The sequence below is a fragment of the Salmo salar genome, chromosome ssa14 (assembly GCF_905237065.1).
Source record: "Salmo salar chromosome ssa14, Ssal_v3.1, whole genome shotgun sequence".
NCBI classification, from domain to species: Eukaryota; Metazoa; Chordata; class Actinopteri; order Salmoniformes; family Salmonidae; genus Salmo; species Salmo salar.
In genome coordinates this window covers 78,402,424-78,420,252 of record NC_059455.1, presented here as the reverse complement: position 1 = coordinate 78,420,252, position 17,829 = coordinate 78,402,424, and the positions used below count along the sequence as shown (strand labels likewise).

Here is a 17,829-nt window from a genome sequence, read left to right as displayed (position 1 = left end):
TACTGTAAGGACAGGATGAAGTGGTCTAGGAGAGAAGAGGAGAGCAGAGGGTACTGTAAGGACAGGATGAAGTGGTCTAGGAGAGAAGAGGAGAGCAGAGGGTACTGTAAGGACAGGATGAAGTGGTCTAGGAGAGAAGAGGAGAGCAGAGGGTACTGTAAGGACAGGATGAAGTGGTCTAGGAGAGAAGAGGAGAGCAGAGGGTACTGTAAGGACAGGATGAAGTGGTCTAGGAGAGAAGAGGAGAGCAGAGGGTACTGTAAGGACAGGATGAAGTGGTCTAGGAGAGAAGAGGAGAGCAGAGGGTACTGTAAGGACAGGATGAAGTGGTCTAGGAGAGAAGAGGAGAGCAGAGGGTACTGTAAGGACAGGATGAAGTGGTCTAGGAGAGAAGAGGAGAGCAGAGGGTACTGTAAGGACAGGATGAAGTGGTCTAGGAGAGAAGAGGAGAGCAGAGGGTACTGTAAGGACAGGATGAAGTGGTCTAGGAGAGAAGAGGAGAGCAGAGGGTACTGTAAGGACAGGATGAAGTGGTCTAGGAGAGAAGAGGAGAGCAGAGGGTACTGTAAGGACAGGATGAAGTGGTCTAGGAGAGAAGAGGAGAGCAGAGGGTACTGTAAGGACAGGATGAAGTGGTCTAGGAGAGAAGAGGAGAGCAGAGGGTACTGTAAGGACAGGATGAAGTGGTCTAGGAGAGAAGAGGAGAGCAGAGGGTACTGTAAGGACAGGATGAAGTGGTCTAGGAGAGAAGAGGAGAGCAGAGGGTACTGTAAGGACAGGATGAAGTGGTCTAGGAGAGAAGAGGAGAGCAGAGGGTACTGTAAGGACAGGATGAAGTGGTCTAGGAGAGAAGAGGAGAGCAGAGGGTACTGTAAGGACAGGATGAAGTGGTCTAGGAGAGAAGAGGAGAGCAGAGGGTACTGTAAGGACAGGATGAAGTGGTCTAGGAGAGAAGAGGAGAGCAGAGGGTACTGTAAGGACAGGATGAAGTGGTCTAGGAGAGAAGAGGAGAGCAGAGGGTACTGTAAGGACAGGATGAAGTGGTCTAGGAGAGAAGAGGAGAGCAGAGGGTACTGTAAGGACAGGATGAAGTGGTCTAGGAGAGAAGAGGAGAGCAGAGGGTACTGTAAGGACAGGATGAAGTGGTCTAGGAGAGAAGAGGAGAGCAGAGGGTACTGTAAGGACAGGATGAAGTGGTCTAGGAGAGAAGAGGAGAGCAGAGGGTACTGTAAGGACAGGATGAAGTGGTCTAGGAGAGAAGAGGAGAGCAGAGGGTACTGTAAGGACAGGATGAAGTGGTCTAGGAGAGAAGAGGAGAGCAGAGGGTACTGTAAGGACAGGATGAAGTGGTCTAGGAGAGAAGAGGAGAGCAGAGGGTACTGTAAGGACAGGATGAAGTGGTCTAGGAGAGAAGAGGAGAGCAGAGGGTACTGTAAGGACAGGATGAAGTGGTCTAGGAGAGAAGAGGAGAGCAGAGGGTACTGTAAGGACAGGATGAAGTGGTCTAGGAGAGAAGAGGAGAGCAGAGGGTACTGTAAGGACAGGATGAAGTGGTCTAGGAGAGAAGAGGAGAGCAGAGGGTACTGTAAGGACAGGATGAAGTGGTCTAGGAGAGAAGAGGAGAGCAGAGGGTACTGTAAGGACAGGATGAAGTGGTCTAGGAGAGAAGAGGAGAGCAGAGGGTACTGTAAGGACAGGATGAAGTGGTCTAGGAGAGAAGAGGAGAGCAGAGGGTACTGTAAGGACAGGATGAAGTGGTCTAGGAGAGAAGAGGAGAGCAGAGGGTACTGTAAGGACAGGATGAAGTGGTCTAGGAGAGAAGAGGAGAGCAGAGGGTACTGTAAGGACAGGATGAAGTGGTCTAGGAGAGAAGAGGAGAGCAGAGGGTACTGTAAGGACAGGATGAAGTGGTCTAGGAGAGAAGAGGAGAGCAGAGGGTACTGTAAGGACAGGATGAAGTGGTCTAGGAGAGAAGAGGAGAGCAGAGGGTACTGTAAGGACAGGATGAAGTGGTCTAGGAGAGAAGAGGAGAGCAGAGGGTACTGTAAGGACAGGATGAAGTGGTCTAGGAGAGAAGAGGAGAGCAGAGGGTACTGTAAGGACAGGATGAAGTGGTCTAGGAGAGAAGAGGAGAGCAGAGGGTACTGTAAGGACAGGATGAAGTGGTCTAGGAGAGAAGAGGAGAGCAGAGGGTACTGTAAGGACAGGATGAAGTGGTCTAGGAGAGAAGAGGAGAGCAGAGGGTACTGTAAGGACAGGATGAAGTGGTCTAGGAGAGAAGAGGAGAGCAGAGGGTACTGTAAGGACAGGATGAAGTGGTCTAGGAGAGAAGAGGAGAGCAGAGGGTACTGTAAGGACAGGATGAAGTGGTCTAGGAGAGAAGAGGAGAGCAGAGGGTACTGTAAGGACAGGATGAAGTGGTCTAGGAGAGAAGAGGAGAGCAGAGGGTACTGTAAGGACAGGATGAAGTGGTCTAGGAGAGAAGAGGAGAGCAGAGGGTACTGTAAGGACAGGATGAAGTGGTCTAGGAGAGAAGAGGAGAGCAGAGGGTACTGTAAGGACAGGATGAAGTGGTCTAGGAGAGAAGAGGAGAGCAGAGGGTACTGTAAGGACAGGATGAAGTGGTCTAGGAGAGAAGAGGAGAGCAGAGGGTACTGTAAGGACAGGATGAAGTGGTCTAGGAGAGAAGAGGAGAGCAGAGGGTACTGTAAGGACAGGATGAAGTGGTCTAGGAGAGAAGAGGAGAGCAGAGGGTACTGTAAGGACAGGATGAAGTGGTCTAGGAGAGAAGAGGAGAGCAGAGGGTACTGTAAGGACAGGATGAAGTGGTCTAGGAGAGAAGAGGAGAGCAGAGGGTACTGTAAGGACAGGATGAAGTGGTCTAGGAGAGAAGAGGAGAGCAGAGGGTACTGTAAGGACAGGATGAAGTGGTCTAGGAGAGAAGAGGAGAGCAGAGGGTACTGTAAGGACAGGATGAAGTGGTCTAGGAGAGAAGAGGAGAGCAGAGGGTACTGTAAGGACAGGATGAAGTGGTCTAGGAGAGAAGAGGAGAGCAGAGGGTACTGTAAGGACAGGATGAAGTGGTCTAGGAGAGAAGAGGAGAGCAGAGGGTACTGTAAGGACAGGATGAAGTGGTCTAGGAGAGAAGAGGAGAGCAGAGGGTACTGTAAGGACAGGATGAAGTGGTCTAGGAGAGAAGAGGAGAGCAGAGGGTACTGTAAGGACAGGATGAAGTGGTCTAGGAGAGAAGAGGAGAGCAGAGGGTACTGTAAGGACAGGATGAAGTGGTCTAGGAGAGAAGAGGAGAGCAGAGGGTACTGTAAGGACAGGATGAAGTGGTCTAGGAGAGAAGAGGAGAGCAGAGGGTACTGTAAGGACAGGATGAAGTGGTCTAGGAGAGAAGAGGAGAGCAGAGGGTACTGTAAGGACAGGATGAAGTGGTCTAGGAGAGAAGAGGAGAGCAGAGGGTACTGTAAGGACAGGATGAAGTGGTCTAGGAGAGAAGAGGAGAGCAGAGGGTACTGTAAGGACAGGATGAAGTGGTCTAGGAGAGAAGAGGAGAGCAGAGGGTACTGTAAGGACAGGATGAAGTGGTCTAGGAGAGAAGAGGAGAGCAGAGGGTACTGTAAGGACAGGATGAAGTGGTCTAGGAGAGAAGAGGAGAGCAGAGGGTACTGTAAGGACAGGATGAAGTGGTCTAGGAGAGAAGAGGAGAGCAGAGGGTACTGTAAGGACAGGATGAAGTGGTCTAGGAGAGAAGAGGAGAGCAGAGGGTACTGTAAGGACAGGATGAAGTGGTCTAGGAGAGAAGAGGAGAGCAGAGGGTACTGTAAGGACAGGATGAAGTGGTCTAGGAGAGAAGAGGAGAGCAGAGGGTACTGTAAGGACAGGATGAAGTGGTCTAGGAGAAGAGGAGAGCAGAGGGTACTGTAAGGACAGGATGAAGTGGTCTAGGAGAAGGAGAGCAGAGGGTACTGTAAGGACAGGATGAAGTGGTCTAGGAGAGAAGAGGAGAGCAGAGGGTACTGTAAGGACAGGATGAAGTGGTCTAGGAGAGGAGAGCAGAGGGTACTGTAAGGACAGGATGAAGTGGTCTAGGAGAGGAGAGCAGAGGGTACTGTAAGGACAGGATGAAGTGGTCTAGGAGAGGAGAGCAGAGGGTACTGTAAGGACAGGATGAAGTGGTCTAGGAGAGGAGAGCAGAGGGTACTGTAAGGACAGGATGAAGTGGTCTAGGAGAGGAGAGCAGAGGGTACTGTAAGGACAGGATGAAGTGGTCTAGGGGAAGAGGAGAGCAGAGGGTACTGTAAGGACAGGATGAAGTGGTCTAGGAGAGGAGAGCAGAGGGTACTGTAAGGACAGGATGAAGTGGTCTAGGAGAGAAGAGGAGAGCAGAGGGTACTGTAAGGACAGGATGAAGTGGTCTAGGAGAGAAGAGGAGAGCAGAGGGTACTGTAAGGACAGGATGAAGTGGTCTAGGAGAGAAGAGGAGAGCAGAGGGTACTGTAAGGACAGGATGAAGTGGTCTAGGAGAGAAGAGGAGAGCAGAGGGTACTGTAAGGACAGGATGAAGTGGTCTAGGAGAGAAGAGGAGAGCAGAGGGTACTGTAAGGACAGGATGAAGTGGTCTAGGAGAGAAGAGGAGAGCAGAGGGTACTGTAAGGACAGGATGAAGTGGTCTAGGAGAGAAGAGGAGAGCAGAGGGTACTGTAAGGACAGGATGAAGTGGTCTAGGAGAGAAGAGGAGAGCAGAGGGTACTGTAAGGACAGGATGAAGTGGTCTAGGAGAGAAGAGGAGAGCAGAGGGTACTGTAAGGACAGGATGAAGTGGTCTAGGAGAGAAGAGGAGAGCAGAGGGTACTGTAAGGACAGGATGAAGTGGTCTAGGAGAGAAGAGGAGAGCAGAGGGTACTGTAAGGACAGGATGAAGTGGTCTAGGAGAGAAGAGGAGAGCAGAGGGTACTGTAAGGACAGGATGAAGTGGTCTAGGAGAGAAGAGGAGAGCAGAGGGTACTGTAAGGACAGGATGAAGTGGTCTAGGAGAGAAGAGGAGAGCAGAGGGTACTGTAAGGACAGGATGAAGTGGTCTAGGAGAGAAGAGGAGAGCAGAGGGTACTGTAAGGACAGGATGAAGTGGTCTAGGAGAGAAGAGGAGAGCAGAGGGTACTGTAAGGACAGGATGAAGTGGTCTAGGAGAGAAGAGGAGAGCAGAGGGTACTGTAAGGACAGGATGAAGTGGTCTAGGAGAGAAGAGGAGAGCAGAGGGTACTGTAAGGACAGGATGAAGTGGTCTAGGAGAGGAGAGGAGCAAGGGAAGCAGGGTAACGGGAACTCATTTTTCAAGAACTTTATCATTCTGTAAAGCGTGTGTGTGCAGAGGAGACACCTGTTATACATGAGCCGCTTGAAATCTTGGAAGAGTGGGTCCTTGTTCTTGTCCAAAAAGCCCTCGACGGAATATCTGAAATAGAGAGAGAGACAGACAGAGGTTATAGAAAATAACACAGCCTCAAATGTACAAGAGACCATAAGTGACACTGCAACCATAAGTGAAGTAACACAGACAGTACATAAGAGTCAGTCCTAAACTCTCTCCTAATGGGAGACTATGATGGATCACTAATGGCACCCTATTACCTTAGTACTATACTACTCTTGACCAGGGCACATAGGGTTCTAGTCAAAAGTAGTGCACTACATGGGGAATAGGGTGCCATTGAGAATGCATACTATATTACCAGCACAATCCCTTCTACACAAATAGAACAGTACTCTCTCAAGTGAGTCGTCGCTCTGGATAAGAGCGTCTGCTAAATGACTAAAATGTAAATGTAAATGAGTCAAGGAGTCCTCGGGCAGAAGCTTATAATAATAGTCACGGCGCTTAGTGGATTGAGTAAACTCCCCGAGAGCTTACATTTAAGAAACAGGAGGGAAAAAAACTGAGTTGAACCACATCAACAACATTATGATATTATGCACCACTTTGTGGGACTAGTTACTATTAAAAAATACACAATACGTGTGCATGGGGCAACCTGATTACATTAAATAGAAAATAGAACAATGAATGAACTTTATTAATTGTTTAGAACTAAATGAGGTAAATTGAGTTGAAACTTCGCCGTAGTGATATCTCATGGCATGCTGCTTCACTGGATTAGAGAACCAGATGTGAAAGGCTAAACCCTTTAATACACACACACACACACACACACACACACACACACACACACACACACACACACACACACACACACACACACACACACACACACACACACACACACACACACACACACACACACATACACATACACACACACACACACATATTCATGCATACACAAGAACTCACTCTCTCTCTCTCAAACACACCCACACACACGCGTGCAGGTACATATTCATGCATACACAAGAACTCTCTCTCTCGCTCTCTTTCAAACACACACAGACACACCCCTGCCACACACAGATATGGCACTGTGAAAGAATGTTCTGTCTCTCCATGACTGTCACATCTTGACAGAGAGGCAGATGAAGAGCTTGTGTTAGTATGACAGATGTGCTCCTGAGGCTGATGGAGGCGGTGTGTGTGTGTGTGTGTGCGTGTGTGTGTGTGTTGTTGTGTCAACACCACCTGACCGGATTCCAGGAACCTCTCTAGAGAGAAGAACACACCATGTGTTCCAAATGGAACCCCATTCCCTATATAGTGCACTACTTTTGACCAGGTGCTGGTCAAAAGTAAAGCCCTATGTAGGGAATGGGGTACCATTTGGAAGGCAGACACATACAGGGCCAAGGCAGATGCTACAAGGACAGGACAGACAAGATGACACAGGGAGGAAAAGCAGCTATCCAGAAGATGAAGGATGATTCAGGGAATATATGAGCATTTCCCAAACTCGCTGTTTTCCCCTAACACTGCACAGCTGATTCTAATGATCAAAGCTTGATAATTAGTTGATATGAATCAACTGTGTAGTGCTAGGGCAAAAACCAAAACGTGCACCCCTTGAGGTGCCGAGGACTGAGTTTGGGAAACCCTGGTATATACTGTATTGTACAGGTAACTGCCAAAATAAAGGAAACACCAACATAAAGTGTTTTAATAGGGCATTGGGCAACAACAACAATATACTTTGTATCCCTCATTTACTCAAGTGTTTTCCAAAAATATAAATGCAACATGAAACAATTTCAAAGATTTTACTGAATTACTGTTCATAGGTGGAAATCAGTCAATTTAAACACATTCATTAGGGCCTAATCTGTGGATTTCCCATGACTGGGCCTGGGAGGGCATGGGCCCACCCACTTAGGAGCCAGGTCCACCTACTGGGGAGCCAGGCCCAGGCAATCAGAATGAGTTTTTCCTCACAAAAGGGCTTTATTACAGACAGTTTGGATGTACTGCCAAATTCACTAAAACGACATTGGAGGTGGTTTACGGTCGAGAAATGAACATTCAATTCTCTGGCAACAGCTCTGTTGGAAATTCCTGCAGTCAGCATGCCAATTGCACGCTCCCTCAAAACTTGAGACATGATCTGTGGCATTGTGTTGTGTGACAGAACTGCACATTTTAAAGTGGCCTTTAATTTATTGAGAGAAATAAGCTTTTTGTGCGTATGGAACATTTCTGTGATCTTTTAGTTCAGCTCATGAAAAATGTACATGTTGCGTTTATATTTTTGTTCAGTGTAGGTTTGAAGGTAGAGGGTAGCATATGGGGTGGAAGTACATTGTGTGCAGTAAACAGTATGGAAATATATGGTTATACAAAGCAAAGGTATATAGTGGTGAGAGACTGAGAGTGAAGTGCTAAAGGCCATGGTTAAAATATAAAGGCTAAGCTATAGCATGCAGTTCAATAGTATCTAGAGTTAGGACGGGTTTGAGGAGTCAGCAACACTATAAGGCAATGAGATGGAAAAGTATGGCTGTAGGATACAGATGATAGCGGTAAGACAGCGAGAGAAGACAGAGAGGAAGAGAAAGAGAGGAAGAGAGACGGAGTGAGAAAAGTCAGGAGGGAGGGAGGGGGGAGCAAAGTAGGTCAGTGCTGGAGGGGCGTGGGATGGGAGGGGTGGCATTGTGACATGGGGGGTGGCAGGGACAAGGCAGGGTATATTTAGCAGGAGCAGGGAATGGGATAGGTTGGGAGGGGGGGACTGTCGCAGTCACAGGGGAGGTGTAGGGACCTTATGGGGGATGACAGCTAGGCTGAGGCAGGCTCTCCCCTGGGTCCTGGCTATGACAGAGTGACAGACAGACGAGGACAACACAGTGACAAGGAGAGCCTTCCATCTTGGCCGCCCAGGAGCCCTGTCGTACTGGAACAACATCTAATCCTTTTAACTATATATTGCACTGCCTTGGACCAGAGCCCTGCTCAAAAATAATGCCCTATATAGGGAATAAGGTGTCATTTCAGACGCAGGCGAAGACTAGTGCACTAGCATGTTGTGCACTAAAAGGCATGACTGTGATGTGTGAGCCAGCTGGGGATTCAGGGATGGATGAATGCAAACTAAACATGACCTAATTGCTCAGCGTTGAAGTCATGTTATACTCATGTTAACCTGGATTCCCTGACTGTCATTTCTCGTCACATGTACTTGGCAAGACCCACTCGACTTCTCCTTTATTAATACTGCTCGAGACTTTCTAAGGGGAAATAGTCTGGTAGTCTCTCTCTCTCTCTCTCTCTCTCTCTCTCTTCTCTCTTCTCTTTTTATCCCTTCCATCCTTCCTCTCTCTCTATGCCTCCCTCCCTATATATCCTTTCCTCTTACTCTCCCTGGCTCCTTTGATGCCCTACTATTTCTAAAATTGAGGGCAATGTAGATCCTTCAAACCCACTGTAAGCCAATGGAAGACCTTGGTACTGGATAATCCCCCAGTGTTAGCCAATGGAAGACCTTGGTACTGGATAAACCCTCAGTGTTAGCCAATGGAAGACCCTAGTAGTGGATAAACCCCCAGTGTTAGCCAATGAAATATGGTGGTACTAGATAAACCGACAGCGTTAACCTATGAAAGACCCTGGTACTGGATAACAGTCTGGTCTACTCCCTCCCTGCCCTCTCCTACCTCCCTCCCTCCCTCATCCCTCCCTCCTTCCTCTCTCTCTCTCTCCCTCCCTCCCTCCCTCGTCCCTCCCTTCCTCTCTCCCTCCCTCAACAAGACGACGTCCTTCTATTTCAAATGTTTTACTGTAGGTCCCACAATACTAGTGCCAACAGTGCTAGCCAAGTCACTAATGGCTTGGCGCTGGTATTGGCTTGTCTCCATTTAGCTACACTGCCCTTGACTTTTCATCCAATCAACATTAATCTTATAGGTCCTATAACCTATGACCTTCCCTGTGTTACATCATCATGACCTTTCACCTGTTGAACCACCATAGTTTCCTGTCATGGTTGTGGTTTAAGTGCAGGCTGAGTCAGCCGTAACCCTCCTGTTGTGTTCGTTTCATGTTAATTCATTCTGTGTTCTCGGTTCAAAATGACCGCCCCATTATTGCTGACTATAAATCCATAATAATACATATATTATCATTTAATGTTGTGTTAGATCTTTTTATCAACTTAAGTTCTTGCGAACATTACAAGTTTTGAACTATTTGCTATTTATTGACCTGAGCTCATACAACTCGTTTTTGAGTATATTTTTTTACTATAACAAATACTCAAATGAAACGTATTGTGCTATTTATCACACACTACTTTCTCCTCTAATGCATCTTCACTGTCAGTTTCCTGGCCTCTCTCCTTCTCACCAGTGTCATGATCAAAGATATGATCAAGAGCCTCACATACAGTATATCATTTGGTCATTGGCCTGCCACAGAATGAATTGTGAGCAAGGCCTTAAAAAAGCTTAATATACTAGAGCTGCGAGAAAAGTTCTATATATTATTGAAACAATGTTGCGATTGTTTGTGAGAATGCCAACAGGTGTGGTTCCCATGGGGGAAAGATTCCATTGGGGAAAGGTTCCCGTGGGGGTTGCCATGGAAGCCAAGAAGGGGAGTGAGCTGTGTGTGTGTGTGTGTGTGTGTGTGTGTGTGTGTGTGCTCAAACACACATGCATGTGGGGGTCCGGGAGAGGAAGTGTGTTCATCTGATGAATGGGCATGTGCCTGAAATCAATTTTATACACTAATTGCAGTCTCAACCCATTCATTTCTAATGACCGGTCATTTTTCACCGGGAACACCACAGGTGTACAAAAGTTAAATAAAACACCCAAAATGTAATGAAAATCATCAAAATGTATTTTGTGTGTTCAGATGCCCTGTGTGGACAAAGTCATGGAACCTTAAGGCAACCCGATTTAAATGAACTACATTTTTCAGAGAGAAAACTTGTAAATCGGTTCAATTCAACCGGAACACAGCAGGAGGGCCAACAGGGATGAAGGAGAATAGAGTAAGTGACTTTACAGCAAGTACAAGTATGTGACTCACGTGACGTCCCCAGCATAGTGGCGGATACGGAAGTCTCTGTGGAACTCCATGGTCTTGTCTGATGGGGTGAGCTACAATGGAGATATTATCCCCATCATCATCATCATCATCATCACCATCATCACCATCATTATCGTTGTGACCATCATCATCACCATCATCATCATTGTGACCATCATCATCACCATTATCATCATCATCAACCTCCTCATCATCATCGTCAACATCATCCTTATCATCATCATCACCATCATCATCATCACAGTTACCCTCTGTAATATAGGCTGGCAGAGGGGGATACAACCATCTCTTACACCTCTCGTATGCCTCTCACATACATCTCTTCAAGAAACCGAAATGGAAGCATCCTATAGTTGTTGGAAGTGGAGCATTTAGACCCACTACCATTGGATGCTACTGTCTGTCTCAATGGTCTCAATGGAATGTAGCTGCCTTCTGAAGTATAACGAAACCACAACAGAGTGCAAATAGTGGGATGGAGACCCCTCCTCTCTATTGACCATCCAGTGTAACGGCACTAACAATATCATACCAGTGGGGTGTTAAAGACATTCTTAAACCGTCCATGGGGTCCTGATGGGAGTGTTGCAGTCAAATGAAGACAGTAATGAAGAGAAGACATCTTCAGTGAGGTAGAGGAAGGATTGGTGTACCTTAGCATAATTCACATTGTGGGTTTTTAGTGTAGGTTGCAGAAGGAATGACGATTTCATGGTTATAGGGACAGGGAATGTTGAGGTATGTGTATTAGAAGTATGGCCTGGGAGAATAAAATAGACTAGATTAGAAGAGAATAACAGAATAGACTAGAATAGAAGAGAATAATATAGAATAGAATAGAATAGAGTTTATTCTATTGAAGGCAGCGTTGCTCGTCTGACCCACCTTGCGGGAGGTGTAGTGAGGGTGTTGTCCCAGCTTAGCATCCATGCTCTCCAGGCAGATGGTGTCTGTCACCTTACCCACAGTGAGACAGGCCTCGTCCAACACAGAGATGATGCCCTTATGGGGCTGTTCCACCAGGTCCACGATGATCTGGTTGTTAAAGTAGTCAATCTGGAAACACACAGGGGGAGAGGAACTGTTAGATGTAGGGTTCTGAATACTGCATGTGTTGCTTATGGGAGTGTGTTTGTGGAGAGAGAGAGAGAGAGAGAGAGAGAGAGAGAGAGAGAGAGTGTTTCTGCGTGCACGCGCGTCTGTGTGGGCATGTGTTTGTGTTAGTCCACGTGCGCGTGTGTCTGACTCACATGCCGCCAGGTGATACCCTCTCTCTGGTACTCATCTTGTTCCTGGCGAAGGATCAGCTCGATGAAGAGCTGCTGCAGCTTCTCATTACAGTAGTTAATACAGAACTGTTCAAAGCTGCCCGACGACAACACAGAAACACAGGTTTCAATATGGAACAACAGATCATGTAGTCACCATGACTACCATACATTTTGAATAAATAAATATATTCTTCAGAGAGGTTTCAAAAAGTTTCAAATTATAGATATTGTGAGAAATATTTATATCAATATATATCTATCTGGTCAAATACAAGGCTGATCCACCATCCTGATAACTCACAAGATTGTAAATACATGGACAGGGAGGAGAAGGTAGATAGATTCTACTGGAGAGTCTAACCTGTTGTTGTCGAAGATTTCAAAGCCGTAAATATCCAGCACTCCGATGACTGTGTTTTTCCCATGAAGCACTGGGTTGTAGTCTTTCACCTCAATAACAGCATTGATACGAGCCACAATCCAACAAAACAATCTCTCATAGAGAGCCTAAGGAACCAACATAGAGAGAGAGAGAGAGAGAGAGAGAGAGAGAGAGAGAGAGAGAGAGAGAGAGAGAGAGAGAGAGAGAGAGAGAGAGAGAACGAAGAGAGAGAGAGAGAGAGAGAGAGAGAGAGAGAGAGAGAGAACGAAAGAGAGAGAGAGAGAGAGAACGAAAGAGAGAGATTATGCAGTACACAATAATGAGTCAACATTGATGGGATTTGTCATTTATGAAGACAACAAGTCTTGATGTGCTAATAGTGACCAGCCCAGTACCTTGGCGAAAGCGTCCCGGCCGAAGCAGGCCTCCTTTTCAGTGTGTCCCTTCTCTATGACCTCTCCGCCCCCGGTGGCCACAGTGCGGTACAGCAGGCTCTTAGTCACGTTGTCTGGCTCTGTGGTGGTCAGCCCAGCGATGTGACTCACAGCCTCTGAACCCACCACCTGGACACTCTCACTGTCTGTCTCAAACTGCAGGTTGCCCTGGGGAGTGGCAGAAACACAGTTCATGATCCTAGTATTATAAAACTGGATTTGGTATAAATCATAGATCACAGGGTTGAACTTTACTTCACAAGTAAATTGCAAGATATGTACTAAGAAATAATATGGTTTCCAACCAAGATATTAAATGTTCCTTTATCTGTGTATCAACTGACATCTATGTGTAACTGATAGATGCACACACACACACACACGCACACACACACACACACACACACACACACACACACACACACACACACACACACACACACACACACTACATGTTAATGTTTTTAAATGTATGTCAATTATAAAGTACAGTATTTTGTCTGTAATGTCTTTTTCGTTGTGTCTGACCCCAGTAAGTCTAGCTGTCGCCATTGGCGTTGGCTAATGGGGATCCTAATGAATCAAATCAACCTCTGTCAAGCATGCTAAGTTTTACTGCACTGAACCATTAATAACACTAGCTCTTAGTTTAGAGGTGGGCACCAATAATGTAAGTAACCAACATGCTAAGTTTTACTGCACTGAACCATTAACACTAGCTCTTAGTTTAGAGGTGGGCACCAATAATGTAAGTAACCAACATGCTAGGTTTTTCTGCACTGAACCATTAATAACACTAGCTCTTAGTTTAGAGATGGGCACAAATAATGTAAGTAACCAACATGCTAAGTTTTACTGCACTGAACCATTAACACTAGCTCTTAGTTTAGAGATGGGCACCAATAATGTAAGTAACCAACATGCTAAGTTTTACTGCACTGAACCATTAACACTAGCTCTTAGTTTAGAGGTGGGCACCAATAATGTAAGTAACCAACATGCTAAGGTTTTATAGCTGCGTTAGACCATTCAGGTATCATTTGGTATGTATGGCCAATAGAAATGTGACCAAGAATATACTGAATACAACCAACCAGGATGAGGATGGTCCCTAGGATCCTGTAGATGGAGTCGATCTCCTCCTCTGAGAAGCCAATCACTTGCAGGGCACTCAGCACAGCCCTGTGACTGGACCGGTCATTGTTGGATGTCTACAGAGAAAGAGAGAGGTAAATTACAGACTACAGAACAGTATTTACTACTCTTTAACTTTACGTTAGGTTACCTTACTTTATGTTACTTTACCCTAGGTTATTTAACGTCATTCTACTTTACTTTACATTACTTTACTTTACCCTAGGTTATTTAACGTTATTCGACTTTACTTAACATTACTTTACTTTACCCTAGGTTATTTAACGTTATTCTACTTTACTTAACATTACTTTACTTTACCCTAGGTTATTTAATTCTACTTTACTTTACGTTACTTTCCTTTACCCTAGGTTATTTAACGTCATTCTACTTTACTTTACTTTACATTACCCCAGGTTATTTAACGTCATTCTATTTTACTTTATGTTACTTTACTTTACCCTAGGTTATTTAACATTATTCTACTTTACTTTACGTTACTTTACTTTACCCTAGGTTATTTAACATTATTCGACTTTACTTTACTTTACATTACTTTACTTTACCCTAGGTTATTTAATGTTATTCTACTTTACTTTACGTTACTTTACCCTAGGTTATTTAATGTTATTCTACTTTACTTTACTTTACGTTACTTTACTTTACCCTAGGTTACTAAACGTTATTCTACTTTACTTTACGTTGCTTTCCTTTCTTAGAGACAGGTGGAAACACTGTATTCACAAATTAGTGTTGAGTGTCTATGCGTTTTGTCCAGCAACCAATGTCATGGTAAGGTTGTGGAACTACTGTAGAAGAGTAAAGGAGAACTCACAGTGGAGGCAGCTCCTTCTCTGGTATACACATAGTTGACAGGGTCATTCTGGAGGTGAAGTGACCCCAGCATTTCCTCTGAGCCTCCACGCAGTAACTGTGGAAATACACAGACATACAGTACAGTACAGAAGTTGAATTGGGAAAATGTGGAAACATTCATTACAAATTATTAATCTGTAATAGAACGAATCAAAATATCCTTTTCCACCCGTTCCTTTTCCTGATCCAGCCAAACATGTCCTGACCCAAACAGCCATTATTAACCTCTTGGCGTTCCCCTAGGATAGGGGGCGCTAAAAGCGATTTTTGAAAAAAATTCATGCCCATTTTAAACGGCCTCCTACTCAAACTCAGAAGCTAGGATATGCATATAATTAATACTTGTGGATAGAAAACACCCTAAAGTTTCTAAAACTGTTTGAATGGTGTCTGTGAGTATAACAGAACTCATATGGCAGTCAAAACCCCGAGACAGATGGAAACAGGAAGTGGAATTCTGAATTGCGAACTCAACTTCATCACGTTGCCTATTAATCACACCGTGAGCTATGGTTCATTGAGCACTTCCTATTGCTTCCACTAGATGTCCCCAGTCTTCACAAATTGGTTTGAGCCTTCTACTGTTAAAACTGAATGAATGAGATGCTTTGGAACGTAGTCACACGAAGAAGGCCATCACCATTATGATGCCGGCGCCCCTGGTTACCCTCCCCTTTCGAAACGTTTTGAAACACAATGCAATCGTCCCCCTCGAATCTTATTGGCTCTCTTGTTGAAAAACGCCCTGAAGATTTATGTTATACAACGTTTGACGTTTGAACGAACCTAAATGGGAAAAAAATGCATTTTCTCGAAATGGCTGTCCCGTGGCCGACGGAAGTTTTGGAGCAGCCTTCAGACGCGCTAACAAGAACAAGCTCTTGGAACATAAAGGAGTCATTTTTTTCGAACGAAAATACATTTGTTGTGGACCTGGGATTCCTGGAAGTGCTTTCTGATGAAGACAACCAAAGGTAAGGGATTATTGACAATAGTATACAAGACTAGATGTGATATGCGATTGTTCCAAGATGGCTAGCCTATTGCTATTGCTAGCCTATTGTTCTGAGTATTGCATCCCCTTTTATCGCAAAGTGTGATTACCCAGTAAAGTTATTTTTAAATCTGGCATTACAGGTGCTTTCAAGAGATATTCATCTATAAATCTTAGAATGACAATATTACATTTTAAAAATGTTTTCGAATAGTAATTTAGTAAATTGTAGCTCTGTTTCATCGGATGCATTTGAGGGAAAATAGTTAGTCAACGTTACGCACCGATGTAAAATGCTGTTTTTATATATAAATATGAACTTTATCGAACAAAAGAATGCATGTATTGTGTAACATGATGTCCTAGGTGTGTCATCTGATGAAGATTGTCAAAGGTTAGTGCTGCATTTAGCTGTTTTTTGGTTATTTGTGATGCATGTGGTTGGTCGGAAAATGGCTATGTGGCTACTTTTACGATATACTCCTCTAACATAATCTAATGTTTTGCTTTTGCTGTAAAGCCTTTTTGAAATCTGACAACGTGGTTCGATTCAGGAGAGGTGTATCTATAAAACGATATAATTTGAAAAAAAAATTGAAAAAAAAAAAGTATTACATTTTGTTATGCTAATGGCGATATGATTTTTCGCTGGATGTCTGTTCGAGGCCGCACAGGGGTTAATCATACTTATGACTTTATTTTAACAATATATGCCATTTAGCAGACGCTTTTATCCGAAGTGACTTACAGTCATGCGTGCATACGTTTGACCAGTAAAGATCAATATTTACCTGATAGAAGGAGTGGAAGTTCCTCTCTCCTCCCTGCTGCTGAACAACCCTTGACTTTGCATGTGGGAACAGAGAAAAATACATGAATACACACACACACATACACACACAAACACATACACACAGGCCGCAAGTTTAACCAACCACATAACTCCAATACAAGACAGAAGAACGGGGTTCAGACAGTTCACTGATCCACAGTTAGTAAGGTTGTGTCTGTGCAGTGAGAATGGATGACACCGTCGTTCACACAGCCCCACTGTGTCAGATGGTGTGATAGGCTAGCTCATAGAAAGGATAAAAACAGCAACCTATCTCATCATGCCCCCAGGCGAGCCCTTCATTATCATTCAACAGAACCAGAACAGAACAGGGTGTAATTCACAGGCATTTCTATTCATGGACCCACTCTCTCACTCTCTCTGCTTCACCACCTTTATCAAACATGTATGTTCCACCACGAAATGAAGACCAGAAAGTGAATAACTTTTCAAAAGAAGACTATGGACACAGACACATATTAAGTATATTCCTTCACTATTGTATACTCCTTCACTAAAAAGCATGTTCAATCTCTGTTTGTAGTCCAGGACAAGGCTTAATCTGTGTCTGGGAAACTTGGCCTATAAATACGACTTCTGTTCAAACCATCCAATCAAATCTCCCCGCCTATCTGTTAAGTCCTTCCCCTCACTTCAGGCGCCAATCACTGTATGTCTCTCTCTATCCTATCTAATCATATTGCTCTTACCTTCTCCAGCAGGTAGTTGTTAATATGGCCGCCGGTGGGGTCGCCGTTGAAGTTGAAGTTGATGTCCATGTACTTGCCGAAGCGGCTGGAGTTGTCGTTGCGGTTGGTCTTGGCGTTACCGAAGGCCTCCAGCACACAGTTTGACTTCAGCAGAACGTTCTTCACACTGTGTAAGAGAGGAGAGGGTGGTCATCATTGATAGTATCAGGTGACAATGTGGCCCAAATAGTGAGAGGAGAGGAAGAGAAAAAGAGAGAGGTGAATTGGAAGTCCTTTCCACCCTTCAATTGTGAATTTGTGTCTATGACATTGAGACTGACCCAATATAACCTTGTCTCTGGTCTATTGTACTTTTGAGGTTAGGGAGGAAGCCTGATGCATAAGACTAAATGCAATATACTGAAGTTCCTATCAGAATCAGAACCTGTACTCTAACCCAGTCTAAGATGTAGTTATTTAAATGGGAGAGGAGAGCCTCCTGTCCCCCAACACCTTGCTGACCCCTGACATTTGACACTGATGACTCACCTCTCAACCTCTGCTCTCTGGCTGGGGTTGGTAATAGCTGCGATGTACTGCATGATGTACTTGCTAGCTTCTGTCTTTCCTGCTCCACTCTCACCTGGGACACACAGACACAGACCATTAATAACAAAGAAGCAACTCACATATAGCAGTACATGTACATTACTTGAGTA

At 44.8% G+C, this 17,829-nt stretch overlaps 1 protein-coding gene across 1 annotated transcript in view; it reads right to left on the bottom strand.

The window, feature by feature from the left end:
• LOC106570358 (unconventional myosin-Ig) overlaps positions 1 to 17,829 on the bottom strand; it is a 63,094-nt gene that overhangs the window by 39,604 nt on the left and 5,661 nt on the right. Inside the window, exons 3-13 of the mRNA XM_014142576.2 lie at positions 17,660 to 17,753; positions 17,132 to 17,297; positions 16,381 to 16,434; positions 14,555 to 14,650; positions 13,680 to 13,796; positions 12,547 to 12,753; positions 12,131 to 12,276; positions 11,749 to 11,863; positions 11,384 to 11,554; positions 10,478 to 10,548; positions 5,387 to 5,461 (exon numbers count right to left, since the gene is read on the bottom strand). Coding sequence (XP_013998051.1) covers positions 5,387 to 5,461; positions 10,478 to 10,548; positions 11,384 to 11,554; positions 11,749 to 11,863; positions 12,131 to 12,276; positions 12,547 to 12,753; positions 13,680 to 13,796; positions 14,555 to 14,650; positions 16,381 to 16,434; positions 17,132 to 17,297; positions 17,660 to 17,753 — 1,312 coding nt within the window. The remainder of the gene's footprint in view (positions 1 to 5,386; positions 5,462 to 10,477; positions 10,549 to 11,383; positions 11,555 to 11,748; positions 11,864 to 12,130; positions 12,277 to 12,546; positions 12,754 to 13,679; positions 13,797 to 14,554; positions 14,651 to 16,380; positions 16,435 to 17,131; positions 17,298 to 17,659; positions 17,754 to 17,829) is intronic.